This window comes from Dasypus novemcinctus, chromosome 11, assembly GCF_030445035.2.
Source record: "Dasypus novemcinctus isolate mDasNov1 chromosome 11, mDasNov1.1.hap2, whole genome shotgun sequence".
NCBI lineage: Eukaryota > Metazoa > Chordata > Mammalia > Cingulata > Dasypodidae > Dasypus > Dasypus novemcinctus.
The window spans coordinates 16,410,257-16,435,275 of record NC_080683.1 but is presented as its reverse complement, the minus strand read 5'-3'; the positions used below and the strand labels follow the sequence as shown (position 1 = coordinate 16,435,275).

Genomic DNA, 25,019 nt, shown 5'->3' with positions numbered 1-25,019 from the left:
TAGAATGGTACCTGGTATAGAAAACACACTCAATAAATGGTAGCGCCCTTTTAAAGAGATATAGCAATGCCTTATATTCACTGACCACATTACGTTTTCAAAGAATATGAGTCATTTGACCCTTGTATGTGCATGTTCTTTTTTTAAAAAATTAATTAAATTTTTAAATTGTATTTTGTGGCACATGCATTGCATTTGGTGAATATATTTTGGAGCACTGCCGCACCGCATGGATTATCGTTTACATGGTAGTTTACCCTCTCCCCAGTACATTCAGTGGGTTGTGGCAGGATATATAATGTCCAGCATCTGTCCCTGCTTTAGAGAGATGAGTTCACCGAGGTCGGCCGGGGCCTCGGGGACATCGGATGAGGGCGGCAGGAAGAGCTTGGCCCTGGAGGAGTTTGCACGCAGACCTGGCGGGGCTCCCACTCCAGCCCGGCCGCCTCCGGGAGCAGGGCTCTGCGGGGAGAGCCAGGGAGATCTGGAGGTTGGGAACGGAGTGGTCACATTCATTTATTTAGTCAACAAACTTACTCAGTGTTTACTGTGTGCAGGGACTGAATGTGCCAATGAGACAGTCCCACCCTCATCATGTGTCAGCAGGCGAGACTGAGGAGTAAGCAGGAAATGACCTACAGAGAGCAGCACGCTGCTGGGGGAGTGTGGGGTGAGGGGGTGAGTGTGGGGGTGTGAGGAGGGTGGGGGTGTGAGGGTATAGGGTGCATGTGGGGGTGTGGGGGGAATGTGGGGGGGTGAGTGTGGGGGTGGGGGTAATGTGGGGGTGGGGGGATGAGTGAGAGTATGGGGGTATGCGGGCACGGGGTGGGGGGGAATGAGGAGAGTGTGTGGGGGACGCCAGAGAGCTTTCTAGAGGTGGGAGCTCTAAGGTGAGGCCTGAAGGAGGGGTGGCCTGGGAAGGAGGGAGCCAGGAGGGAGCCAGGAGGGAAAGGAGGACGTGGAAGGTGCGCTGGGATAGAGGGTGGGATAGTCCGTGGTGGGCTGCTGTGCTGCAGGGAGGGGGACAGAATCCAGGTGAGCAAGGACGGGGCCACAGAGAGGAGGTCCGCTCAGGTGGGGGCCAGGCACGACGTCTGGGCAGGTCCTGACGCCCTCTGACCGGCTTCGCTCACAGAAACAGAAGAGCAGGACGCTTTTGGCGGGTTTGCGGCGGGAGCGACGAACTCGGGTTCCCAACACGGTGATTCTGAAGACCCGGTGAGACCTGGAGTTTGACTTCTGAGGCAGAAGTGGGGGCGGCAGCGGAGGTTGGAAGCGAGGGGTTGAGGAGAGAGACTGAGGCTGCTGGGGGGTGAGCAGGAGCTCACCTATCTTTGGAGACACAATAAGCACAAGGGACAATCCACGAGGTAGACAAGCACAGTCACAGACTCCTAAAGGAGCTGAGTACATTTCAGGACTTTATTTTGTGAACACATGGACACACACGTACGTTGATAAAGCACAGGAGGTAAGTACCCAGGACGTGGAATCAAAGGTGAGCTTTGGTTTTCCTTGCATGCTTTTTCTGTGTTTTTTATGTTCTAATGAGAACATGTAACTGTAAACCAGGAAAAGGGCACAATAAATGACAAGAGTCTTCAATATAGAGTTGGATGTCACCAAGAGGCCAGGTGGGGGCCTTGGGATATGGCTCTGGGAGGGGACAGGTAGCCTGGGGACCAGTCCATGCGGCAGGCTATAAACGTGGAAAGACAAATGACAAAGGGAGATATCTGCAATTCCTATGAGAGAAAAAGGTCCAGTCGTCCTAATATATAAATAGCTTCTAGAATTGGATTACAAAAAATACAAAAATCCAGTGGAAAAATGGACAAAGAATATAGACAGTTCACAGAAAAGGAAATGCAGGCAAAATATATGAATTGTTTTCTCAGTCTCACTTGCAATAAGAGAAATGCAAATTACAACTACACTGAGATACCATTTTTTTCTACCAAATTAGAAATATACCAAAATTTGACACACACCCTGTTGATGGGGCCCTCAGAAATTAGACACTCTTATATATTGCTGGTGGGAACATAAATTGGTCCTACCCTTGGAAGGGAATTTAATATTTACAGTATTACTGATATAATAATCCCATTTTCAGAAATTTTCCCTTTAAAAATAATTACACAGGCATAAATTAACATATATAGAGAGAGGATTATTCATTGTAACATTGTTTATAACATCAGAAGATTGAAAACCATCAATAAAAAGCTGTTAAATAATGATGGGACAACACAGTGGAATGTTATGCAGCTATAAAAAAGAATACAGGGGGAAGCAGATGTGGCTCAAGCAGTTAGGCATCCGCCCACCACATGGGAAATCCCTGGTTTGGTTTCTGGTGCCTCCTAAAGAAGATGAGCAAGACAGCGAACTGATACAACAAGATGACTCAATGAGATGACACAACAAAGAGACACAATGGGAGACACAACAAGCAGGGAGTGGAGAAGGCTCAAGTGATTGGGTACCTCCCTCCCACATAGGAGGTCCCAGCTTCAGTTCCCAGTGCCCCCTAAAAGAAGACGAGCACACAATGAACAGACACAAAGAGCAGAAAAGACCTCCAAGATACATATTTTAATTGCTTTTTAAATTTTTCTTTTTTAATCTAAAATAAACTTTTGATTTTAGAATAATTTTAAATTTACAGAAAAATTGCAAAAGACAATACAGTTTCCATACATACCAAATCCAATTTCTCCTATCATGTTGCACTGATCTAGTACATTTCTTATAATGAGTTGATTGATAACATTAGTTTTAATAGATTTCCTTAGTTTTTACCTAATGTCCCTTTTTAAAAAAATATTAAGTTCTTTCAGATTTTTTTTTAAGACATTTAATTTACGCCCCCCTCCCCTCCCCGGTTGTTTGGGCTCAGTCTCTGCTCTCTGTGTCCATTTGCTGTGTGCTCTGTGTCTGCTTGTCTTCTCTTTAGGAGGTACTGGGAACCGAACCTGGGACCTCTCAATGTGTCTCTCATTGTCTTTCCTTCTTGTGTTTCCTTGTTGTCTTCTTGTTGTGTCAGTCTGCCATGCCTGCCCTTGTGCCAGCTCGCTGTCTTGCTTGTCTTCTCCAGAAGGCAGCAGGAACTGAGCCTGGGACCTCCCACATGGTAGACAGGAGTTCAATTGCTTGAGCCACATCCACTTCCCTAATGTCCCTTTTCTAATCCATGATCCCACCCACAGAATACCACGTTATATTTGTCATGTGTCCTTAGACTTCTCTGGTTTTCCTTATTTTTGATGACCTTGGCAGTTTTGAGGAGTACTGGTCAGGTATTTTGTAGATTGCCCCTCAACTGGGATTTTTCTGATGTTTTTCTCACGATTAGACAGGGATTTTGTGTTGGGAAGGAAGATAACAGAGGTAAAGTGCCATTCTCATTGCCTCATATCAAGGGTACGTACTATCAACATGACCTAAACTGTCAATGTTGACCTTGGTCCCCTGGCTGAAGTAGTGTGTAGCAGTTGGGCATTATTTATGAGTTCCAAAAGAGATATTGGATTATGTTTGTAAACTGGTCTGTCCCTCAAGGCATATTCAATTATATTGGATTCAAAGGTTTTGCTTTTACTTGATTAAATAATGATTGAGGCTTTTATTGGGCCACATCAATAGGACATTGCATCCCCGCCCACCACAGAGAAACTACACTGGAGAGAAGGGAGTTTGGAGTTTTTGAGCTGGAGCCTGGGAAGTAAACCCATGGGAAAATACAGAGCAGCTGAGCCCGGAGAGAATCGAGCCCTGGGGGAGACAGAGTCATTCACCTAATAGTCTATGGCTGGCTTTGTGGAGAGAGCAGAGCAGCTGAGGTCAGAGAGAAACAAGCCCCAGGGAAGAGAAGACCCCAGGAAGCCTGAACCCCAGCCGGCAGATGTCGGCAGCCATCTTGCTCCAACACATGGCAACAGACTTTGGTGAGGGAAGTAACTTGCGCTTTATGGCCTGGTAACTGCAAGCTTCTACCCCAAATAAATACCCTTTATAAAAGCCAGCGCATTTCTGGTATTTTGCATCAGAATATTTGGCTAATATAGTGTTTGCCAGGTTTTTCTATTGTTAAGTCACTCTTCCCTTCCCCTTCCTATACTGTACTCTTTGGAAGGAAGTCATTATGTGCTGAATTCTTTGGAATTCTTCTGCAGCACAGATTGTTTCTCCTACCCTATTTTATTTATATCAGCATGGACACATGGATATTTATTTTTTGGCATTAAAATGCAATAGTTCTTTATTTTACTGCACACCCCTCACACTCACCCCATACCCACTCAAGTAAAAACCAGCTTTGGCCATTTTGGAAGCTCTTTCAGTTGGCTCCTGTGTCCCTCTGACATACACCCATCATTGTGTGTCTGTGTGTATTTAGCCCTTCTATGCTTTTTGACACTGTATGATGCTCCAGGTTCATCTTGCATATTTCCTGACCCAGTTCTAGAATTTGACATTTATTCAAGGAGCCTAGGTTTCTTTATTTGAAGAATATTGGAAAACAAGATCTGGCTAGTAGATGTTCTCTTTGCTATTGGGATCTTGTTGCTTTTAGGCCTTTTCAGGTGACAAAATAAGGAGATATGGGTATATGTATACAAACCCAGGGATATACACGCATCTATAAATGCTTACATAACCATCTGTATCTGTAATGAATTAAACACTCAGGGAAGCAGATTTGGCCCAACAGATAGGGTGTCGGCCTACCACATGGGAGGTCCAAGGTTCAAACCCAGGGCCTCCTGACCAGTGTGATGAGCTGGCCCATGTGCAGTGCTGACACATGCAAGGAGTGATGTGCCACGCAGGGCTGTCCCCTGCGTAGGGGAGCCCCACGCACAAGGAGTGCACCCCATAAGGAGAGCTGCCCAGCGCGAAAAAAAGTGCAGCCTGCCCAGGAGTGGTGCCGCACACACAGAGAGCTGATGCAGCAAGATGACGCGACAGAAAGAGACACAGATTCTGGGTGCCGCTGACAAGAATCCAAGTGGACACAGAAGAACACACAGTGAAAGAACACAGAGAGGAGACAACTGGGGCGGGGATGGGGGGGAAGGGGAAAGAAATTTAAAAATCTTTAAAAAAATAGAATAAAAATAAACTCATCCATTATCATATGACCCCTCTAGACTCCTCCCCTTGTTCATCTCTAATCTCCCTAAAATATACATGTATATTGTAAGTGAAGAGCAGACTGCAGAGTGGTATGCATAATAAGCTACCTTTAAGCAAAAATGGGGAGAAATAAGAATATTTATATATTTAAATTTGCATAGAGAGTTTTGTGTTTCCTTTCCATCCTGGCTTGAAATTGGCAGCATCGCACCCTAGGGCCAAGGACAAACAGTGGAGTCCGCACCCTTTCTGGGATTCCCAGAACCAACAAGGGCTGCCCTGGACCTCTCAAAAGCTCAAAGGACTGGCTGGTTTTAGGACCTCAGTGCCCTCCCCCATGGAACCGCTGATCCTTGAGAAGCTCCTTGGAGGATGGGTGGTCACCAGCCCCTTGGAGAAGGAAGATAGGGGGTGAGGGGATTCGTCTTTTAAGAGGCTCCTTAAGAGAGTGCAACCATATCTCTCAGAGGAGACCGGAGACCTGAGAGGGGACAGCCTGACCGCCCGACCAGAAAAGACCGGAAAGGATTCCTCAGGAGGCAGTGGGGTGAGGTGATGGGGGTGGGGGGCAGCTTTGTATCCAGGCTGACCAGCTTTAGTCTTCCAAGTCACAAAGGAGGCAGGGGGCAGGGCTGGGCAGGGAATCTGAGAGGTCAAGGAAGAACCCCAACCCCCCTCCCCACTGCCCCTAGAGGGTGGGTTTAGTGCAAGGAGCGGCTGAGCGCTGCTGTGGGAGGAAACCGGTCACCCCAGGACACTGAAAGCATGAACGGAAGGATTTAGAGTCCCTTGGGGCTGACAGGTCCCTAATCTAAGGCAAGTTGGGGACTGTCCCCGCCTGAGAGAACGTAAAGCAACCCTGCCAGTTCCCCTGCCAGGGAAGACCCAAGGCCAGAGGGACGGGGGAGAGGGACAGCCAGGGAGAGGTCTGGAGGGAGGGGAGAAGGAGGCCAGGGGTGATCTAGGGCAGAGACCCCAAGGACCCATCCCTTCACCCCTCCTGTGAGGGCAATTTTTTGGCAGGCAGCGATTCTCTAGAAAAGCAGACCATCCTCATTTGAATCCAAATGCCACTTAGGCAGGAAGGACCTCGGCTGAGGCCACAGCCCTGGCCCGGCCCATCCTCCCAGCCCGGGGCCAGCCCCTTTAGATCACCCGCCTGCCTCCCGCAGGCGTGGCGTGTTCGGCCCCCGGAGACGCGGCTGCGCGCGGCGGGACCGCGGCGGTGCCCGGGCGGGAGCGAGGAGGGAGGCCGGCGGCGCGGGCTCTGCCGGTGCTGCCTGTGCGTGGCCCGGCCGCCGCCGCCGGCTCCGCAGGCCCTGGCTCAGCCCTCCCCTCCGACGCCGCGGTGCGCCGTCGGTCTTTGGGGTGAGACAGATGTTCCCAGAGGCGGCCTGTCGCGCACGGCCTACCCGGAAGTGCCGATAGCGCCCCCTAGTTTTTGCGACAACCACACACTTCTCAGTGCTCCCTGGAGCGGGGGGCGGTATCCGCTGGGTTGAGAGCTGCTGGAGCCTTCTCTGGCGCTGGGGAAGGGACTCCCCACCCCACCTCCTCCGCCAAGCGGCCCCGGCACAGAAGCACGGCCGCAAGCCAGGGGCAGGCGCTGTTTATTCTGCCCGCGGGCGAGCGGGAGGAGAGACGGGGCGGCTGCCCTCTGCCGCGGGCGGACCGAGCGCCCGCCGAGCGGGGAGCTAGCTGCAAGCCCGCCTGCCTGCTCTCGGCCTCCCCAGGCCAGGGCTGGGGGGCCTGGGGAAGTGCCGCTTCATCTTACTACGTGAGGGAGAGACGGGTGCAGCCAGCCCCCAGCAGCCGGGCTGCGGGAGAAGAGGGCGCAGGGCGGGGAGGGTGGCGTGAGGTCCCCCTGCTGGTGTAGCCGAGGCCTCGGGGGCCCAGGCGCGGCCGCCTGGAGCACCTCCCATCAGCAGAGACTCCGGAGCTGAGGGGCGGGGGCAGCCAGGCTTCTGGAGCTTCTCTACCCCCACATGGTCATCTGCAGCCACTGGGGGGAAGAAGCAGACGGGAGGGTGGGCAGGGAGTGGGCGTGGCCAGCCCGGGGTGGGGGGTGGGGTGGGGTGACAGAAGAGCCCCTCCCACCCCTCCCTGTGTTACCTGTTCCAGGTTCAAGCGAATATAGCCAGTCTTCTCGGGGTCCATGGTTAGGAAGTACGCTTTTCGGGGGAGGAGGTAGGGGGAGAAGGAGTTGCGAGCTGAGTCAGTCTTCTGAAAGACTCACTTCCAGCTAGGCAGGATGTAGAAGGGGGTGGGAAGCCAGCTCCTGGCTTCTCCCCAGGTGACATCCCCCATCCCCCGGCCCAGCAGGGAACTAATGACAACTGTTATTTAGCCTAGCCTGTGAGCCAGACCCAGTCCTAAGTGCTTGCCACGCGCTAACTCATTTAACCCTTTAGCCTGCCCTTCAGTCGTATAAGGGCAATCTTGTTATCCACATTTTATAGTCGATGCAACAGAGCAGGGGTTCTTCACCAGGAGTCCTTGAACTTGAATTGAAATTCAAGAAAACATTATTCTTGTGGGGACATGTTGGTGCGGGTGTGCTATAGTTACTAAATAATACACAGGATAGTGTGGACTTAGTAAGGGGTCCGTGGCCTTCACCTGCCTGACATAGGGGTCCGTGGGACACAAATGTTTCAGAACCGCTGGATTGGAGGCACAGAGACATAAAGGGACTTGCTGGAGCCACACCACTGGTAAGTGGATTTGAACCCTGTTCATTTTGGGCGGGGGTCTGAGCTCAGCACGGGGGAGTGGTTTCAGGGCAGCACCCCTCACGGTGGGTGTGTGGGAGAGGGCCTAGGGTGGGGAGTGGGCAGCTGACTCACTGAACATGGCCTTCAGCTTCAGGGTACTGCTGAGGAAGCTGTCAAAGTCCATGATCATGTTCTCATCTGCATACCTGGCCACCAGCACCTGCATCAACTTGTTGTTCAGCTTGATGCCTTGGAGAGAGAAGTGTGGGGAGGGGAGAGGTTAGCCCACTGGCCACCCCCCCACACACACCCCAAAGCCCTCTCCTCACCCCGGGTCACCTGCTTTCTCAATTGCCAAGCGCATCTCGTAGGAGTTCATGCTTCCAGAGTGGTCCTGGTCACATTCTCGGAAGATGTCCTGGAAGGACAGGCAGTGTGGAAGGGCTGTGTGCACTGAAGTAGCCTGGTATGGATGGCTCCCACCTGCCGCCCAAGACCCCAGGGGCGGCCGCCTGCAGAGCTCCCAATCCTCCCGTCGTCTAGTGACTGAAGGGTAAATCCCAGGCAGAACAGGGCCTTTGGCACCCTGCCCAGTGATCTCTTCTCTACACGCATCCTTCATGATTGGGTGTTATCTGAGTCAGACTGCTTATTTTTTAAATTTATTTTCATTTTTTTCAGACTAGTTATTAAATATTTTATTCAATATAAAAACACTCCAGCAGATCCTTTCCTGGTGTGTGTGTATGGTAGGGGGCTCCAGCTCTAGCTCCATCCTTCCTTCCTGCTCCTGTGGATCTCATTTGTGGGAAGCCGGTGCTCAACCACTGTGCCACATTGGCTCCCCTGAGCTGCCTTTTTTCGTTAGTTTTGCTTGTTTGTTTTTGCTCTTTCTAGGAGGCACTGGGAACTGAACCCAGGACCTCCCAAGTGGAAGGCAGAACTCAACTGCTTGAGCCACACCCACTCCCCCCAACTCCTTTGAGGACCTCCCTTTCTCACCCCCACAGACCACCCCTTCAATGCCTTTACCATCCATTTCTTGATTTTTTGCCACAGGTTCTGGAACTCCAGAAGCCCCAGCTTGCCAGAGCCATCTTTCTGGGATGGGGGGGATGGTCAAGGAGAGTAGAGAAGAGGTGGAGAGGGTCCCCTGGGGACAGGGAAGCAGAGGGGCTCACCAGAGGAGGTGCATAAGACAGGGGTCCCTATGTGGCCACAACCAGGACAGGCAACTTTTGCTACCATCAGCAAGGAGGGCACGGCCGGCTACAGCGGGGCAGGCTGGGGATGGCGGCAGGGGCAGGAGGATACATCCATGAGGTTGATCATGCGGCGGCAAGCATCCAGGCCGAAGCCACTGGTCTTGAGTTCTCTGACTGTGAGGAAGGGCCGGGGTAGGTAGCAGAGATGGAGAGAAGGCGGGTTGTGGGGACACAGCAGGCAGCCCAGGTGAGGCACGCTATCTGGGAGAAGGGTGTAGGTGGTGGGGACGGGAGACTCACATTTGGAGACCACCTTGTTGAGCAGCTTCTGTAGCTCGTAGGAGCCTATCTCCTTGCCCTGGGAAAGGCGATCGTGAACCCCTGCTCCTGGCCAGCCCGCCTCAGCCACACACCCGCCGCCCGCCGCTCTCTTACCTCGCCCGCCACGGTCTCAAACAAATTGAGGAACTCCTGGCTGATGTCATTCTCAGAAACGTTCTCCTGCAGGGGAGTGGGTGGAAAAGGGGGTGAAAGGCTCAGTCCGGAAAAATCCGGCTCCTAACTCCCCCCACCCCTCCCCCACAGCCACCCTCACCTCCTGGAGGAGCTCAACATAGCTGACGTCATCCAGTTCCCTGGAGGAAAGCGAAGGGAGAAGGCCGGGGGTTACGAGAGGCGGGAGAGGCAGGGATTTCAGCGGGGCGGTCAGGGGCGGGGAAGCGTCATGCCTCTGGAGTAATGGGACCTGGGTTCTGGGACTCAACCTCCTCATGCCTCAGTTTCCCCGACTGTGAAATCGGGACAGAGGGGGGAGGACTGGATGGCCACTGCCTGAGCTTGACCTCCTTCAGCTCGCGGGCAGGTGGCCTGGCCTCGGCGAGGCGGGGACCCTCACCAGGACTCGCTGTGCTTCTCTGTGAAGACCCGAAGCAGGAAGTCAGCGTCCAGGTGCGGCTGGAAGGTGGAAGGAACGATGACGTACTCCCCGGGGGGCAGGCGGAGCTGGGAGCTCACTTCCCGCGCGTTGGAGTAGATCTCGGAGAAGCCGTGGGCGTCGTACTTGGTGAAGAAGTCCTTTTTCAGGTGGATATTCTGAATGTCCTGAAACTATATGTGGCCTGGAGGTGGGGCCGGGGCTGGCCTGGGGGTGGGGGTGGGGAGGGAAGCGCCCCCGAGGTGAAGCCTGGCTGGGCAGCGGTGGGGGCACGGGGCCCCCAGGATGGCCTCTTCCTTCCCCAGCCCCCACACAGGGCCCACGGGGGCTGGAGCTCCCAACCCAGTGCCCCCCCCCCCAGAGCCCTCTGCCGAACCCCACTCCTTGGCCACACGTATGCAGCCAGGGGCGGACAGCTGCCTGCCCAGGATCAAGCCCCACGTCCTCGGTACCTCCTTTGGGACCTGGAGAGGGAAGAGAGAGGAGGATGGGCTCCAGGGGGGCTCAGGCCTGCGGCGGCCAAGCGGGGCCGTGAGGCTGTATGTGGGGGTGAGGAGGGGTCTAGGAATCCGTGTTTTGGACAGCCAAGCACAGTTTACACAAACTTTTGCCAGAGGAGATTTTTGTCACTCAAGGTTGAAGAGGAGGAAATGACTGAGAGAGATGAGGTGGCTTGCCTGATGTCACACTGCTAAAAAAGTGCCAGAGCTGGGATGAAAGCCTAGGAGAACATTTTCCGAAGCGCTATTCCCCGGAACACTCATATCCCGCAGGAAGTTAATAGGTGATGATTGAAATGGGGCTTTGGGCAAATAACTCTGTAGAAAGGTGAGTTAAACCAACTTAAACCGGTTTGTCTCCTGCAGGAACGGTCAGAGCCTTTACTTGTCCACAGGCCCGTGCGGCTCTGCTCAGTGTGGGCCCCTGGAGCCTGGCACAGGTCGGGGCTCAGGAAATAGTTGCTGAGTGTAGCAGCGAATGAACGCATGGCCATTGCTAGAGTTTTGCCAAGCACGGTTTGGAAATTGCTTTTCCGGGATTTCCCTGGGCCCCAGGAGCTGGTTGCAGTCGTGGGCCTGGGGGGAGGGCACCTGGGGGGTTGTGGAGAAGCCCCGGAAGCTCTGGGAACCAGGACACAGGCTCTGCCCCCGAGCCGGGGATGGCTGAGTCTGGCCCTCAACCTCCCTCCTCTTCCTCAAAGGTGTTATCATCCGTAAGGCCGCTGGGACTGTCTCACACAAAGGAAGTGCTAGGAACGTGTTGTAGATGAAAAAGCCATGAAAAGAAAAGCTGCCTGTTCCTGCCTCCAAAAGGCACAGAGCAAGGCTCGGCACTCAGGGCCGTGACTGATCGTGCCCCGAGGCGGGCAGCTGCCCCGGGGAGGAAGGGCCCTAAAGGGGCGAGGCCGGGCGAGGGAGCAAGAGCGGCTGGGGGGGCTGGCGGGGTGCCCACCGGGTAGATGACAAAGCCGATGGTCTGCAGCTCGGCCCCGAGCCGCCGCCCCCGCCGCCAGTTCTTCTGCATCAGGGCCACCAGGCAGGTGCAGATGGCCTCGCTGTCTTCAGGGTCGTCCTTCTCCAGGAGACGGATCTTAAATTGGGGGTTGGTCCAGAAAGTGGCTGTGGAGGAAGCAGGGCAGGGCAGCTGTGCTGGGGCGCCCTTGGCCATGCCCTCTCCAGGGTGGACCCCACTGCCCCGGGCACAGGCCTGCCTCCCGCACCGCAGGGTAGTGGGCTGTGCGTGGCCCCTGACTCCCGCGGGCTCTGGGCCCTGTGACCCCGTGCCCTCAGTCCCTGCCCCCCTGAACCCACCAGGGTGGTTCCGGCAGCCCCCCGCGGTGCTGCCCCGCCGCCAGTTGCCCTCGTACACGGTGGTGTGCCAGTTATACTCCCCGGTGGCGAGCGTGTCGGGCGTCAGGTGGCAGATTTCCAGGAATGTGAAGTTGTCCAGGAAATCCTGGTAAGACATCCTGGGGCGGAGGGGGTGGTGGGGTGGGAACCCTATCAGTGGCATGCTGACACCCTCGGCCTATCCTGGGGACCCCCCGGCACTCCTCACCCAAGGCAGAGTGGGGTGAGGACAGCGGGGGCCATGAAGGGAGGACAGGAAGCTCAGCCCAAGCCCCACTGACCAGAACTCCCCGTCCTCCTTCTGGTGCCACAGCTGCTGCTGGATGTCGGGAGCCACCTCTTGCCACTCCTTGGCTCTGGGACAGAGATATGCAGTGGAGGGGCAGGGGCAGGGGGTCAGGAAGCACCCCCTTTCTCCCCTCACCTCTGCATGCCTGCCTCGGGGGGGGGGGGGTCTAGAGAGGAGGAGCTTGCCCCGGGGGCCCAGGCTGTCCTCCCAGGCACGAGACCTCCGACAGGTCCCTCTGTGGCATCGCCTTGCTCCCGGGGCCTGCTGTGTCCCCTGCGCCCCTCGCCTGAGAACACTGGGTCAGGGGCACCTACTTGTCACTCCAGGCTCCATTCCACTCAGTCCGGCCCCAGGGATTCTGGAGGCGGATCAGTGTTTTCAGCATGCCTTCGTGGGGGACCTGGAGGCGCGGGGGGCGCAGCTACAGGTCAGGCGCTCAGGCTCGGGATTGCTCCTCCCCGCGCCAGGGCCGGGTGCAGCCGCCAGGACTCACATCCCGAAGGCCGGTCACTGCGTAGGCATGTCCTCTCACCAGCTTCATTTTGGTCACCGACTCCAAGTCTTCGGTGCTGGAGACCTACATACAGAAGAGGGAGGAGGGAAGGAGCTTGCCGCCTGCTCAGAGGCGCTCGGGCCCCGGAAGCAAGCTCTTGGGGCTCATTTTTTTGAAGCTCTATTTTGCATTTCGAGGTCATCGTAGATTCATGTGTAATTGTGAGAAATAATACAGAGAGAGCCTGTGTGTTCTTGCGAAACTATGGCACAATATCACAGCCAGGATGCTGCTATTGATACAACCCACCAGTCTTGTCCAGATCTCCCCAGTTCTGCTTGTACTCATTTGTATGTGTTCTATGCAATTTTTTAAATCACGTGTGTAGTTTCATGTTTTCCACCACCAGGGTCAAGATACAGGACATTTCCATCTCTGCAAGCTTCCCTAGGTGCCAGGGTCCAGCAGTGAATGAGGCAGATAAGGTCACTGCCCTCCTGGAGTGTCGAAACTGCCTGGAGAAGATGAACTATGAATACATATATAGGAAAACAAGATAATTTCAGATCATGATAAATGTTGAGGAGAAAAACCAAACCATGATAGAGGGTAAAGGGGGTGGGATGGCTCATTTCGGCCGGGAGGCAGGGAAGGCTAGCCTGAGGAAGGGGCATCTGAACTGAGATGTGAATGATAAGGAGCTGGCCATGCAGGTATCCGGGAAAGAACCTCCTAAGTACAAGGCCTGGCGGGTGCAAAGGCCCTGAGGCCGGACCAAGCTTGGCCTCTGAGGGGGCGGGGGTTTGTCTTACTTCGATGGAGCAGCCCACGAGGGAGGATCTCTCCAGGGCCTTGCTCAGGAGCTTCTGCAGGTTCTGCGGCGGCCTCTGGAGCTGGAAGCTCTGGGCTATGCCTCCCGTGAAGTCCTCAAAGCCCTCCACTATGTTGCCCCCCGAGAGCGCTTCGTAGGACCCGTTCAGCCTGCGGGCGTCCAGAGGGCACCGTTCGGGCTCCGGGGTGGAGGCTCGAGCTTAGACCTCAGGGGGTGTGCTGAGGGAAGCCTTACCCTGCCCCCTCCCCTGATACCCGCTGCCCCCCCCCAGCCCCCATAACTGGCCCCGCAGCTGGGTAGGTCTGGGCGGGGCCTCGGGCGGGCTCGGGGCACTCACTTGGCATACGCCTTCTCCAGCAGGGCGCTCCAGAACTCATTTCTTTCGTGGGAGTGCACGAACACCAGCTTATCGTCCTTCGTGGGCAGCCGGTCATCCACCACCACGTCCACCCAGCATCCGAACTGCCAAATCTGCGAGCAGGGGAGGCCTCGGGGGGGCGCCGGCACGCGCTCTCCACGCCACTCCCCTCCCCCCGGCCGGGAGCCGGGGCGAGGGCGCCCCCTGGTGGCTAGGCCCCAGCGCCGCGCTCGGGTCCCCGACGGCGCCCCCCAAAGCGGCTGCCGAGCGAGGGAAAGGCCCCCCGCCAGGCTGCCGCGGCCTGAGGGGTGAGCCCACCCACCTCCGGCCTCAGCTCGTCCTCTGCAGTAAGGCGGCTGGACTTGAGGATTTCCAAGGTCTTAAAAACTCGAATGATTCATTAGTCAGAAATCTTTCATGACAAGGGGAATTTGTCCACATGTTGCTAAATTTATTGAGCCGATAAAGATTATGGGACAGAGACTCCCAATGTCATTTTGTTTTCCCCAATGTCGTTTTATATATGTCTATACATAAGGAGAGAGAGAGGAGGAGAGCCACAAACTAACAATTTTCTTTTGGGCTTTAAAATATTCGCTTTCGGGAAACGGACTTTGGCCCAGTGGTTAGGGCGTCCGTCTACCATATGGGAGGTCCGCGGTTCAAACCCCGGGCCTCCTTGACCCGTGTGGAGCTGGCCATGCGCAGTGCTGCTGCGCGCAAGGAGTGCCGTGCCACGCAAGGGTGTCCCCCGCGTGGGGGAGCCCCACGCGCAAGGAGTGCGCCCGTGAGGAAAGCCGCCCAGCGTGAAAAGAAAGTGCAGCCTGCCCAGGAATGGCGCCGCCCACACTTCCCGTGCCACTGACGACAACAGAAGTGGACAAAGAAACAAGACGCAGCAAATAGACACCAAGAACAGACAACCAGGGGAGGGGGAGGAATTAAAATAAATAAATAAATCTTTAAAAAAAAAAAAAAAAATATTCGCTTTCACGGTTTCTTTAGTAAGCAGATATAGCTCTGATAATTAGGCAAAATTCCATGCCAGTAAATGTTATCTTTCAAAAAGAAAATGTAAAAAGGTAAACGTCAAAACACATTCTTTTTTCTCTCTCTCTTTCCATCTCTTACACACACACACACCAGAAGCAACTCTTGCTTTCAAATTTCCCTTCACCTGGAAATGGAAGATGCCCGCATAGTTTTTCCTGAAGCTCTGCCCCTTGGGCACCACGCGGTGCACCAGTCTGGGTTTCGTGGTGAGGGAGCCGATGGCAGCCAGCAGCCAGCAGTCCCCTGGAGAGAAAGGCAGGGTGTTCCACAGCCTTGCCCCTTGAGGACCGCGTATGTCTGGGAGTGCCAGAGACCGCGCCCTGGAGAGGCAGGTGCCGGTTCTGTGGCTGCTCCCTCTGCCCTCCCCCTAAGCAGGGTTCAGGCAGGAGGTGAGTAGGGAAAAGCTGAGGGCAGAGGGATGGGCTCTGGGGAGGAAGGTTTCTGTACTTTTTCTATTAGGTGAGAGTCACAAATTCGAGCCAGGTGCTTTTGCTTTTGGAGTTTGGAAAGGAGGTGTTTTTGGCATAAAGATCTTGTTCTTCACTCTGAGACCTGCTTCATTTGCGAGAGAGCCAAGCTTCACTCTTCCCTTGCACAGTCTCTCCCAGGTGTCACCCGAGGCACTCACTATATATCCCAGCAGGGCCCCTGGAGCTGGGTGTTGAGAGGGGGCACATCTCTATTCTGAAGTTTGATTTAAAGGGAAGCCTTTGGGAAGCAGATGTGGCTCAAGGAGTGAACTCCCACCTACCACATGGGAGGTCCCGGGTACAGTTCCCAGTGCCTCCTAAAGAAGATGAGCAAGACAGCTGATATGACAGGGTGGCATAATGAGCTGACCCAACAAGATGATGCAACAAGAGACACAAGGAGGAAAACATAGTGAGAGACACTACAAAGCAGGGAGCAGAGGTGGCTTAAGTGATTAGGCATCTCCCTCCCATATGGGAGGTCCTGGGTTTGGTTTCCAGTGCCTCCTAAAAGGAAGATGAGCACATAACAGACACAGCAGCACAAACAATGGGGGTGGGGGTGGGGGTGGATAAATAAATAATAAAGGGAAGCCTGTGGGAGAAGAGCACCGTAAGTCACCCATTGCCATCTAGCTCTTGGGGGGTCTCAGACATCACTGGGTAGGGCCCGGGAGCAGGGCAGTGGCCAGTGTGGTCACCCTGGGCCAGGTTGATGCCGAGGGCCCTGGGAAAGTTCCTGTGATTCCCAATGGCCTCTGGCCACTGGACATACCCTTGGAGAGAGGCAGAAGGTGGGAAAAGAAGGTTAAGGATGGTTCAATCTATCATCGCGTAAAGGGGGTGTGGAGGCATCGGGGGTGGGAGGAACCAGTCCTCTCCTCCTATGGGCAGTGCCCCTCCAGCTCAGCGAGCCATGGCAGCAACTGCCCCTGGGGGTCTGAGGTCTCCTTGGCCGCTGCCTGGTCCCTCCCCCCCACCCCCTTTTCCCTTGGACAAGTGGGATAGAATTCGGTTCTCGAGGAAGCCCACCCTGGCCCTATCCCTACAGATGAAAGAGGAGTCTGGAGGAAACTGGAACAGGGCAGTGGAGTGAGATATATTCTGGGGCTGTCCATGGAACACTGGAGAGAGGGCTGAGTGGACCTCACTGCTCCCTTCCCTGGCATCCTGGATTGCGGAGGTTCCAGCACTTGCAGTGGTTTTCAGGTATGCCCACAAATATTCAGACAGGCCTCCCTTCAAAAGGTGGAGCCGAATTCCTCTTCCCTTGAGAGGGCTCGCTTCTAACAGAGAGAAGGTGGCAGCAGTTACTGGGTGTGATTTCTGAGACTAGGCGATCAGAGGCATTATGGCTTCCTCTTTGTTCTGCTTAGAACAGGTGCCATATTGTGTGAACACTCCAGCAAGCCTGCCGAGAGGCCTACGTGGCCAGCCATGGTGGGGGGAGCCCTCTTGAAGCAGGTTCTTCAGCCCCCGACAAGCCTTCAGATGACTGCAGCTGCAGATGACATCTTTTTTTTTCATCACTCCCTTCCACCACCACCCCCCCCCCCCCCGCCCCACCATTTCTCTCTTCCCCAGTAAACTCTAATCTGCTTACTATCTGCAGATTTGCTATTTCTGGTCGTCTCTTATTAGTAATAATCATATAATTTTTGTTCTTATGTGCCTCACTTATTTCACTGAGCATAATGTTCTCCCATGTTGCAGCATGTCTCAAAACTTCATTTTTTCTTATGGAGAATAATCTTTCATTTGTGTGTAGGGATCCAATTTTCTTCATTCATTTGTCTGTCAGTGGACACTTGGGTTGCTCCCAGCTTTTGGCAATCGTGAATATGCTGCTGTAAACATTATTGTACAAGAGGCTGTTTGCACTCTCCCTGGGCATATGCCCAGAAGGGGGGCTGCTGGGTCAAATGGTCGTTCCCAGCTGACTTCTCCACCGCAGCCTCACCAACAGCAACCCTGAACCAGACCCTGAACCAGCAGCCGAGCTGCTGCCCAATTCCTGACCCGCAGAAACTGTGAGAGAGCAAATGTTGGGAAGCGGACTTGGCCCAGTGGAGATAGCAAATGTTCGTTGCTGTTGTGAGTCAGTAGGCTGTGGGCAGTGTGTTATGGAGCAATAGATCACTACCCCCCAACCCCAGCGTGGCCCCTGGGCGCAGGCTGCAGCAGGTGGGGTGGCATCCAGACTAGGGCCGGGCCAACATGCTCCCCACCCTCAGAAGGCCCTCCCTTGCCTCCACTCCCCTCCTCATTTGCTCCTTCCCGCTACTCCAGACCAGCTCTCCTGCTCCCACTCACCGAGTATCCCCTGGCAGATGTCTGTCTGAGTGGTCCCATCCACAATGAATTTAGGGTTGTTTGTGATTTCCTGCAGGGAAGGAATAAGGATTTTGGGAGAGCCCAGGATATCCCCATTCTCCCCCAACCTCCCTCCCTCCTTTTCAGGGGAATTCCCACCTTGAGGTTCTAGGGGCAGGCCTGGGGTGGGGGGCAGGGGGCAGGGCTGCCTTGACCTAGCGGTGGGCCGGGGTCGCGCAGGGTGATGGGAGCGTGGGTGACTTTCCCGGAGGTTGCTGGAGTTTGCTCAGGCCTGTTCCGTGTCAGGGCCTGGATGGGCAGGGGGAGGGACCTCTCCCACGGATGCCTGCTGCAAGCCCCCCGCCCCGGGGCCACGCTCCCCTCCTCACCCACCCTGGGCCGGCGCCAGAAGATGTTCTCCATGTGTGGGGAGTTGGGTCCCAGGTCCCTGAAGCCCAGGGAGCTGGAGTCAGCAGGGAAGAAAGGGTCCACGAACAGCTCCCCTCTCCTCAGGCAGTCTGCCCGCAGCTCCTCAAAGCTCTGGTTGTGGTAGTTCTCGGCGCTGTGGTGCTGGCCCAGGCCCCCGGCCTTGCGCCGGCTGTGGGTGACGAGGGCCGCCATGCCCTCGCAGGCAAAGGTGTCCTCCACTCGATCATAAAAAGGCAAAGCATCCAGTTAAAAAATGGGCAAAGGACCTGAGTAGAGAGTGTCGTGAAGACACACAAATGGCCAATAAGCCTGTGAAAAAGTGTCCCTCATTGGTGGAAAGCGAAGTGCCAATGAAAACCACAGTGAGATAACACTTCACTCCCCCTAGGATGAGGAGACTCGCACAGACTGACAATAAACAGGTGCTGATGAGGGTACGGGGACATTCAACCCTCACCTACTCCTGGCAGGAATGTGAACTCAGCAGCTTTGGAAAACAGTCTTCCTCAAATGGTGAAGCAGAGTTACCATGTGACCCAGCAATTCTACTCCTAGCTAGGTACCCAAGGAAATGAAAACATGTGTCCCCCCCAAAACTCATCCACTGATGTTCACGGCAGCTTTGTTCAGGTAGAAGAAGTAAGGTAGAAGTAACCCAAATGCCCATCAGCCGATGAGTGGATTAACAAGATGTGGAATACAATGGACTATGATTCAGCAACAAAAAGAAATGAAGTTCTGGAACTTGTGCTACTGTAGAGGTGAACCTTGAAAACATCATTCCAAGTGACAGAAGAGAGACACAAAAAGCCACATATTGGATGATTCCATTTATATGAAATATTCAAAATAGGCAAATCCGTACAGAGAGTAGATCAATGGAAGTCCAGGCTTGGAGCGATGCGGGCATTGAAGAGATGGGGAGATTGGGGGTGGCAGAGGTGACTAAAGGGTAAAGGGCTTCTTTTGTAGTAATAAAAATATTCTAAAATTGATTGTGGTGATAGATGCACACCTCTGTGATTATACTAACAGCCCATTGTACATTTTAAATGGGTGAACTGTATGTTATGTGAATTATCTCTCCATAAAGCAGTTAACACACATACGCACACACACATACACACACGTTGGCCTCCAGACCATCCAAGACACTGCTTGTTGGGGAGAGTAGATAATGGAGCGTAGAGTTTGCGGGAGGGTGGAGAGGAAGGGGTTGGTCAAGGGCAGAGTCCAGGTTAGAAAATGCCCTGGCCGGGGAGGGAGGGCATCTTGGAGAGTACAGGTCAGATCCTGAGCCTGCCGGGGAGCTGGGAACCCCTGCCCACACCCTCTAGGGACTGCACAGTGCAGTTCCCGGGGACTGTAAGGAAACTGTTTCCTAGGGAAGAGAGGACATGGTTATCTGTGTAAAGGGGGGAATCCCTGGGGCCCCACTCCATGCCTAAGACAAGAAGCAGGCACTGAAAGAATGAGGGATGCCCCTACCTGTTGGCCTGGAGCTATTCTTTAAACTCATTGTATGGGTAAGTTCTGAAGGAGACTGCTCACACAGGTCAATCTGCAAAGACTGGGAAAGGTTCTTTTTTTTTTTTTTTCTGTTCGCTTCTTGGCATTCAAGGAGAGCTGTGTCATAACACTAGGTGGATACAAACTAAAGAAACAGATGCTGCAGAGTCTAAATTCCAGAGGTAACACACTAAAAAAAAATGTCCAGTTTTCAACAAAAGATTATAAAACATACAAAGAAACAGGAAGCGATGGCCTAGGAGAAGATTAAAACATTAGAAACCACCAATGAGAAGGATCAGATCTGGGACATACCAGACAAAGATGTTATAAAGAATGCTCCTACATATGCTCAAAGAGCTTAAGGAGAACGTGGACAAAGAACTAAAGGAAACAGGAAAACAGTAGATGAACACAAAGAGAATATCGATATAGAGATGGAAATTATGAAAAGGAACCAAACAGAGTTGAAGACCACGGTAATAGAAATTTGAAATTCCCTAGAGAAGTTCAACAACAGACTGGAACTTGCAGAAGAAAGAATGAGAGACCTGGAATAAGATAATTGGAATCACCCAGTGTGAGGACCAGAAAGTGGAAAGAATGAAGAAAAGTGAAGAGAGCTTGAGGAACGTGTGGCACCCCACCAAGATTATCAGTACATGCATTGTGGGAGTCCCAGAAGGAGAAGAGAGAGAAAAGGTCAGAGAGAATATTTTAAAAAGTCTGAAAATTTCCCAGATTCTAACAAAAGACATGACTATACACATCCAAGATGCTCAATGAACGCCAAATAGGATGAACCCACATAGACCCACCTGCCTCATTTTATAATCAAACTGTCTCATGCCAGAGATAAAGAGGGAATTCTGAAAGCTGCGTGAGAGAAGCATTGTGTCACACAAAGAAGCCACCATAAGATTAACTACCACTTTCTCATCAGAAACCATGTAGAGAAGAAGGCAGTGGAAAGATGAATTAAAACTTTCCCAGCTAAACAAAAGCTAAGAAGCTAAGGGACTTCACCATCACTAGACTGGCCCTACAAGAAATGCAAAATGGGGAAGTGGACCTGGCCCAGTGGTTAGGGCGTCCGTCTACCACATGGGAGGTCCGCGGTTCAAACCCTGGGCCCCCTTGACCTGTGTGGAGCTGGCCCATGCGCAGTGCTGATGCGCACGAGGAGTGCCCTGCCACTCAGGGGTGTCCCCGCGTAGGAGAGCTCCACGTGCAAGGAGTGCGCCCCATAAGGAGAGCCACCCAGCACAAAAGAAAGTGCAGCCTGCCCAGGAATGGTGTCGCACACACGGAGAAATGACACGATGAAAGAAACACAGATTCCCGTGTCGCTGACAACAACAGAAGTGGACAAAGAAGACGCAGCAAATAGACACAGAACAGACAACTGGGGCGGGGGGGTGGGGCAGGGGAGGGGCAAGGAGAGAGAAATAAATAAATCTTAAAAAAAAAAGAAATGTAAAAGGGAGTTCTGTGCATAGACAATTGACTGATGACACATAAAGGGGTAAAGCTCTCTGGCAAAGATAATGACATGGGCAAATATAGATACCAGTACTGTTACACTTTTGATTTGTAACTCCACTTGTCTACTTCCTACAGGATCTAAAAGGCAACTTCATAAAATGTGATGATAAATCCATAGTGTTAGGCTCATAATGTATAAATATGCAACTCCTGACAAGAACTGCATAAAGGTGGAGTGACACAAAGGTGTATGAATGCTATTTGAAGCTGTTAAGTTGATATCTAAACAAATCATTATGAATTTTGGATAATTTGTGCCCCAGGGTAACTGCAAATAAATTATTAGAGAATATGCAAATTCACAGAGAGAGAAAGTAGAGTACAGGTTACAGGGGTGGGGGCAGAGGCAATGGGGGTTAATGCAAATGAGTATAGAGTTTCTATTTGGAGTGAAGGGAAAATTCTAGTAAAGGAAGATGGTGAGGGTATTGAAACAATATGAATGTGAATAATTCCACTGAATGGTATGCTCGGAAAGAGTTAGGATGGGAAGATTTCTGTTGTATGTATGTTCCCCCAATTTAAGAAAAATGAAAGGAACTAAGGGGATAATGACAATTTAATGCAATACATCAAGATCCAGGCATGGAGGAGAAAAGAGACATATTATTGGGACAGAAAGAATTGGAATATAGAATGTAGGCTTTATATCAATGTTAAATTTCTTGAACTTGATAACTGCACTTAAGATGATTGCATGGGTGGGTATCCTTGTTTGTAGAGTGTTGCATGGCTGTATTATGTGTTCAAGGAGTATGATGTGTGTACCTGCTCTCAAATGTTCAGAAAATACAAGATAGGTAGATAGGAAGATAGGCAATAGATAGAAGGATACGGCAAGGATGGCAAAATGTTAAAATTGGTGGAACTGGGTATCTGGGGGTGGGGGGGTATGTTCGAGTTCTCTGTATGGAGTTTGTGTTAGTTTTACATCTGTCATGTATTTATTTTCAAAATAAAAAGTAAAAAAGAACACAAAAAACAAAAACATCTGCATACTCAGTTCACCAGGGTCTGGATTCATGATTCAACTCTGGCTGGCAGGGTAGACTTAGAGGCACAGACACACCACCACAGTTATCGTCCAAAAGATCTCTAGAGAGGGTGGCAAACCCAAGCCACGGGCTAGCGACGGGGGCAAGCTGAGGCACAGCGACAGAGGCTGCTGGCTGTGGGAAGGACGGGCAGATTGTCAGAGCAATGCATTAAAACAAGACGGGAACCGACAGTGAGTTTTCCGCCCCAGGCGCATATCCCGTCTCCCCCTTCAGAGAGGGAGGCCTCCCTGAAGGTGGGGGCATCTCCTCCGTCCTACTGAGAACCTGTGTTTTTCTGGACAGCTGGTTTTCCAGACCTGGGGGGATGCCAAGGCATTGTCTGGACTTCTCAGTTAGGGACCCTCTGAAGAGCTAGGGCTGGGTTTGGGCCTTGGAGCTAGGCCTACGCTTCTGGGGGAGTGGGTGGGCGCCCGGGGAGCCAGGAGGCTGGGTTAGGGGCCAGCGGCCCCAGGGTCCCGTGGAGCGGAGCCCAGCTGCCCTCCTAGGTGAGGAGGGGCAGCACTGAGCCCCTCTTGTTGGGGGCTGGCTGCCCTCTGAGCCCTTTGCCTGCCCTGGCCCCTGTCTCTCCACCAGGTCCTGGAATCTGTTTCCCCTGCTCCCCCCATGGGCCCGCCCCTGTGGCCCGCTTAGGGCAGCCTGGATGGAGGCACCTGCTTCTCCGGGCCAGGAGAGGTCTCTGTTCCCTGATGGCCACTTGGCCTTCCCTGACACAAACCCTTTTCCCAGGCGCCGCTCCTCCCCCAACTCCACCCTCTCCGTGGACAGCGCTGGAGAAGCCCCTTCTCCTCCTGGCCAGTCTGACCGTCACGGCCTGGCCTTTCCCAGGTTGAGGAAGAGGTCCAGCCCCTGCCCTTAGGGGGCGGCCAGTCCGATGGAGGAGTTGCAGTCCCCACTCTCCAGGGGCACCCAGACTGATGGGGGCGGCAGTCCCTTCCCTGGGGGTCGGCCTCGGTCCACCTCAGCACCCATCCGCGCTGACCTGCGGAGCGAAACATGCTGGCGGCCAGGATGGTGCTTGACAGTTGAAGGTTCTGGTGGGAGGGGGAGAAGAGCTCCCCACCCCCACCCCAGCCCAGAACACTCCAATTGCAGTGGGATTCCAAGGTCAGTGGTTTTAACAGCTCCTGTCCCCTCTCTCCTCCAGCCCATCTGTCCCCTGCAGACTGGAGCTGCCAGGAACACAACCCCTTTCATTCTGCCCCCTCCCGATTCACAGCCCAAGACCCATTCGCCTGCGAGGACAGGCGCACCCCCACCCGGACCCCCACCAGGCTGGCTGGCCTCACCGTGTCCCCCACTTGGGGTGGCTCCCAGGCTCTCTCCTTTAGCCCAAGCCTTCCAGGAAGGGATCGATCCTGACGTCCCAACCTGACTTTATTTTTATCCTGAAAGCCTCCTTGTTTCCAAAAGCCGCCTTCCCACGGACTGTCTCACCCCCTCCTGCCACCCCGACACAGGAGTGCCAGGGGCCAGCTCTGCGCCCCGCAGCCTGCTGCCAGGCACCCCGCCCCAGCGCCACAGCCTGCGGCCAGGCACCCTGTCCCAGCGCTGGCCTTGGCCCCTTCCGCAGAGGTGCACTGGATGCTGCTCCTGCGGGAGGAGCCCCGCAGGGCCAGAAGAGTGGGGGGGAGGCAGTGCTCAGGAGACAGGTTCCCCAACGGCCCCTCTGCGATCCCCCCACTGGGGCTGGGGGTCAGGCAGGGACCCCATCACGCCTCCCTCCTTGCATAGTGGAGTCCTGGAGCTGGGAACCACTGATCCTGGCAGGGTCTTGACCTTGGTGCCAGATGCTCCCCCGGGAGAGCCGCACCCTCACCTTCGCTGCGGGGTCTCGCGCCCTCTTTCACAGGCACTGTGGCCGACGCTCAAGTCCTCTTCAGCCAAGCATTGGAGCGCGGGGTGCAGAGGAGAGAGCCTGAGCTGCGGCCCCAGGCAGAACTGGACTTGAATCCTGGCTCCTCCCCTTAGCAGTTGTGTGATTGTGAACAAGTGACTTACACTCGTTGAGCCTCACTGTCCTCCTCTGTGGAAGGGCTTGTGCCTGAGAGCCGCTGAGCATGCACTGTGGATGGATGGTCCAAGGCACGGGACCGTGTCACCCAGTGAACCATGTGGTAGAGAGTGGTCTGCGGTTAACAATTCAAACACGAGGACGTCATCTCATCAGCTAATACTAGTTCATGGTTTTAATAACAGGGTGGCTCATGGGGAAAATACCCCAAATGCTGTAGTCAGCAGCAACGTTCTGATGATTTTTTTCATCACTTGTAACAAGTGTTCCACAACAAGGCGAGATGGTGGTGGTGGGGTCTTGTATGGGAATCCTGCATGTTAAGCTGTTATGCATGATTGTTTTGTAAACTTACAACTTCTCTAACTAAAAAAAAAGGGCTTGTGTGAGGGATGTGAGAATCCATGTAATAAAGCCCAGGACGCAGTGCCTGAGCCAGGAGGGGGCTACGTGACTGGGGGCTCGGCTCTAAGTGTGCTGTGGTGGGCTTTGCTCCTGGGCCCCCAGGGATGGGCTCAACCCTCTGCCCCTCCTTTGAAGACCAGCTCCAAGGTCACCTCCCTGGAGAAGCCCTCCTTGATTGGCTACAGGCTGGCATGGTCGGGCCGCTGGTCTGACTATATGTTGTGCCTCTCCATGGGAAAGGGTGAACTCTGAGCTGGGGACTCTGTCCTGTATTCCAGTCTTTACCCAAATGTAAAATGGTTGAGGGTGGGGACTGTTGAGGACATCTAGGTGCCTCTCGTCCCTGCTTCACAGAGTTTTGGGTATGGAGCAGATGCTCAGGCAACAGAATAGAAGCCCAGAGCCTCAT

General features: G+C 53.7%; 1 protein-coding gene and 1 long non-coding RNA gene across 5 annotated transcripts; one reads left to right on the top strand and one right to left on the bottom strand.

Moving 5' to 3' along the window:
- The first annotated feature begins 605 nt into the window (after positions 1 to 605).
- On the top strand, positions 606 to 13,006 carry LOC131280384 (uncharacterized). Of its 4 annotated transcripts, XR_009187913.1 has the most exons (5): positions 606 to 678; positions 1,136 to 1,471; positions 7,801 to 10,144; positions 10,631 to 10,779; positions 10,862 to 13,006. It is a non-coding gene; the product is annotated as an uncharacterized lncRNA (long non-coding RNA). The 4 variants fall into 4 exon arrangements; XR_009187912.2 differs by lacking the exons at positions 606 to 678; positions 1,136 to 1,471 and adding an exon at positions 6,443 to 6,510; XR_009187914.1 differs by lacking the exons at positions 606 to 678; positions 1,136 to 1,471 and adding an exon at positions 10,301 to 10,443 and having other exon boundaries at positions 10,018 to 10,144.
- Positions 6,736 to 23,235, bottom strand: CAPN11 (calpain 11). The gene is made up of 23 exons (XM_058306797.2): positions 23,174 to 23,235; positions 22,136 to 22,305; positions 18,047 to 18,300; positions 17,654 to 17,723; positions 14,995 to 15,113; positions 13,797 to 13,930; positions 13,440 to 13,608; positions 12,628 to 12,711; positions 12,449 to 12,534; positions 12,127 to 12,201; positions 11,807 to 11,964; positions 11,448 to 11,614; positions 10,448 to 10,459; positions 9,957 to 10,168; positions 9,657 to 9,696; positions 9,497 to 9,562; positions 9,362 to 9,419; positions 9,171 to 9,235; positions 8,889 to 8,957; positions 8,196 to 8,274; positions 7,989 to 8,105; positions 7,255 to 7,313; positions 6,736 to 7,144 (listed from the first exon to the last, which is right to left on the bottom strand). Exons 2-23 carry the CDS (start codon positions 22,158 to 22,160, stop codon positions 7,118 to 7,120), a joined length of 2,145 nt encoding a protein of 714 aa, XP_058162780.1. The 5' UTR covers positions 22,161 to 22,305; positions 23,174 to 23,235; the 3' UTR covers positions 6,736 to 7,117.
- Between the last annotated feature and the right edge of the window lie 1,784 nt (positions 23,236 to 25,019).